This window comes from Choristoneura fumiferana, chromosome 11 (genome assembly GCF_025370935.1).
Source record: "Choristoneura fumiferana chromosome 11, NRCan_CFum_1, whole genome shotgun sequence".
Lineage (NCBI taxonomy): Eukaryota > Metazoa > Arthropoda > Insecta > Lepidoptera > Tortricidae > Choristoneura > Choristoneura fumiferana.
Genome location: NC_133482.1, coordinates 13,611,026 through 13,614,579, shown reverse-complemented (window position 1 = coordinate 13,614,579; position 3,554 = coordinate 13,611,026). Strand labels below are relative to the sequence as shown.

The following is a 3,554-nucleotide window of genomic DNA, read 5'->3' as shown; positions in this document are numbered from 1 at the left end:
AAGTATGGAGATAGGTTGAGACACTGAAAAGTACAGTCGCTATCAATATTTCGGAGCGGCCACGGTGGTCAAAAATACGTTTACATAAGTAAACCTAATACCAATAATAATAAAGTGCATGTGCCGATATTTTTCACCAAAGAATAGTTTTTTATCCCGGAAAAATTGCAATAGTTCACGCGGGATAGCGATAAACGAATTGATAGCGGATATGGTTGCAGTCAAAAGCTAGTAATATTTTATTAAATGCTAAATTTAGATGTTCGGATGATTGTTTAATTAATTTAATTTTGGCAAATTACGAGATTAATTTTACAATTTATCGGAATTAATTTTAATTTTTACAAAATTAATTAATTAATCTGTATTTAACCTTGGTGAATAACATTTATTAAATTTACTTTAGGTCAAACAAAACTTTTTGATCCCGGAAAATTGTATTAATTCCCGTGGGGTAGCGATAAACTTATTTCTTCGCAGACAAAGTCGCGGGCAACAGCGGGGTAATTTAATTCCTTCATGTTAAGAAAAACTATTTCATGCATTTCCCTGGATCATCTACACATTACATTAGACTTAACACTCTGCAAAAATGACATGGTCTATGGCATATTGTCCATAATGAGAATTTAATTGAGGGTGTAGTCGTGCCGACAGATACGCTTAACTTCATTAGGACGCCCGTGATTAGGTTACCTAATGTAATTGTGCCGTTACACAATTTCGAGCGCTGATGTTGGCCAAAATGAATGGTTACTGATGCCTTTTTGGCGTCCGTATCAATTTATAAAGCTGTGTTTGATGATTATTCGTATATTTCACATGAAATTTTCGATTCGATTGAAATAAAGTCCAAAGATTTCAATTACTGGTTTAGACACATGTGGAGCGGGTGTTTATTATGCAACGATAACGAAATCCACGATGTATGTAATTTTTGGAATTCCCACGGATTTTTTTGCGAAATCACAGAAATTCAATTCAACCGCTAGCTAGACCATGAATGGTTTACGTGTGCCGTGTGCATAGCCACGGGTATAAGCTAGTAAGTTACATTTTATCCCGGGAACGTGTAAAGTTTCCACGGCAGGCGGACGAATTCGCAAGCAACAGCTAGTTGTTACACGAAAGCACCCGTCGTGTCGTTAGGTGATGAAACACGGAAGTCTGGTTGGCGGCGCTGTGTCGAGATGTAAATGAGCCTGTGGCGGACAGCCGGCGCCAAGCTACCGCGACACTAATCGCTGGTAGCTGTAGCTTTAGCTGTCCAGGGGAAATATGGGTCTTCGGGTAATTGAAAGCGTGTGAACTGAGCGGAAGTAACTTCTTCTACAATTAGAAGCTCGTGAAAGCGGTAAATGTTTTCATGATTTTGTTTATGGTGTTTTAGGGTCACGATTAATTATTCCTTGACGATAGCTTACCCAGATCAGTCACTTTAGTTTTAATAAACTGGAAGATTTGGAAAAAAAAAAGGAATCCGTAAGACTGTATTTTTAGTCGACTTCAATAAAGGGGATCTGTTAATTTTCTTTTAATATATATATATCGGTTATAATGGTGCGAGTGAACCAATTTCAATGGTTCTTTTTTACTTCGCTTTTGTGTCATAAAATCAGTCCCATATAATTTTTATCGACAATAATTATGTTATTCGCATGTAAAATCGGTTGATCTTTTATTTAAAAACAAAATTTTATTATTCGTAACAAACCGATCGATAAAGAAGTAATAAACTAGTGCTGTATTACAACAATTGGCATAAACGTTTTTTTAACTCGCATCAGAGTGCTTCGTTACCGTCAACGAGTTATAAACCACGCAGAAACGTCAATTACAATCATTCTAATTGTATCACTCAGTAATGAGCTATCAAACAATGCATACCGATAAAACACACACAAATTTTCATAACAGGCCTGCGTTATTTTATTGGAAACTCTATTCATAGCATCACGTAGGTAATACTCTTAACATTCAATAGCATGAATATTCGGAATCGGATACAGAATCCTCTTTGTGAATGCGTGGACATGTTATTCGCCGTTCAAACAAAGGAGGAACAGAAAATAAACAAATCCGTCCAAAATCATGACAAATAATTTAAATATTATATCGGACTTTTGATATAATGCCAATATTTAGAGTAGGTAACATTAACTGGACGGGGTGACTTTGATCGTTTTAAAATTGATTTAAAATCGATAGGCCACTGTTCACACACTGTAGCCACTGTGTGTTCCCTTTTAGAAAAAAGGGCAAGCTTGCGTGTGCGCTTGATTGTTAATTTTATTAATTTCATTTTCATACACTTAAAACTTTAAAGTCATAATTAAAGGACAATTAACTGAAATTTGGCCTAAGCTAAACTTAAGTCCATTGACAATGCATTAATTTAGTAGTGAAATCCTAGTGGTCCGACCAGGTTGGAGTCCGCAGTAGAGAACTCTTCAACTTAAAACGTAGAGGGATCAGCAAAAAAAGCTTTTATTTTAATGTTTTTTTTTATAAAAACTTATTATTGGTTTTGTGATCCATACAGTCATCGGTAAACGAATTAGAATGCCACTGGTCTTACGGCGAAGATAGCCCTCGGCCCACCCGTAGTAAATAGTCGTAGAAGGTGCGTCGCTGAAGCGTAATTAACGCTTGCGAGCAGCTGTCATCGCGCATTTCCTACACGGTCCCGTGAGCGCGACGCCTGCCACTGTTTATTTAAATATACATTATACGCAATTGGTTCAAATACAAGATAATGTTAATAAATGCTAGTTTATAAAAAAAAGTTAATTGTTTTTTTCTGTCTGTAGGTTCTTGTAGTGACATCCAATCTTTTATTTATTTACACATTGTGAGTAATGTTCATTAACAGGTGTAATATAATATAATGGTCGATACATAATATGACACCTTGCTATGGTGGGTATAATATAAATGTCAACATGCTAATAGTTTATTTTTAAAATCAGATTATAAGATAAATTAAAAATAATTATGGTGTAATTTTAATAAATAAATTCCGGTTTTTATTTTAAAAATCATCAATATAATATACCTTCAGTAATTAGTAAACAGTCATTTACTTGCTCAAAAATGGTACAAAGAAGATGGTTTACAGAAAATTTATACTCGTCACGTACAATAATTTCTGGATTTTTCCTGACAAATACTATCGCTTCCATAATGAAAATCGAAGGTAGAGTAGGATTTTTGTTTTATAAAAAGCGAACAGCTGATTGATATGCGACACTGTTTGTCATAATGGTAATACCCTTTTTTAACCGACTTCAACAAGGAGGAGGTTCTCAATTTGAGTGTATGTTTTTTTTTTTTTGTTTGTTACGCGATAACTCCGCCAATTGTGGGCCGAATTAAAATATTTTTTTTAGTTCTAAAGGACATACTTCCGAGCTGGTCCCATTGACACCAAGACTCGAATTTTTAAAGCGCACCTATAGCGATTTTGGCATTTTTAACATCAAGTCAAGTATTTGCATTCAGAATGTATCATTTGGTGAACTGGACCCTGATAAAGAAGACCGTAGGTACCGGTA

At 35.1% G+C, this 3,554-nt stretch overlaps 2 protein-coding genes across 2 annotated transcripts in view; both read left to right on the top strand.

Moving 5' to 3' along the window:
* Positions 1 to 1,402, top strand: part of LOC141432930 (dual E2 ubiquitin-conjugating enzyme/E3 ubiquitin-protein ligase BIRC6-like) — a 5,726-nt gene extending 4,324 nt beyond the window's left edge. The window contains exon 5 of the mRNA XM_074094764.1: positions 1,391 to 1,402. Coding sequence (XP_073950865.1) covers positions 1,391 to 1,402 — 12 coding nt within the window. The remainder of the gene's footprint in view (positions 1 to 1,390) is intronic.
* The window catches only part of LOC141432842 (dual E2 ubiquitin-conjugating enzyme/E3 ubiquitin-protein ligase BIRC6-like), a 123,874-nt gene that overhangs the window by 36,073 nt on the left and 84,247 nt on the right, over positions 1 to 3,554 (top strand).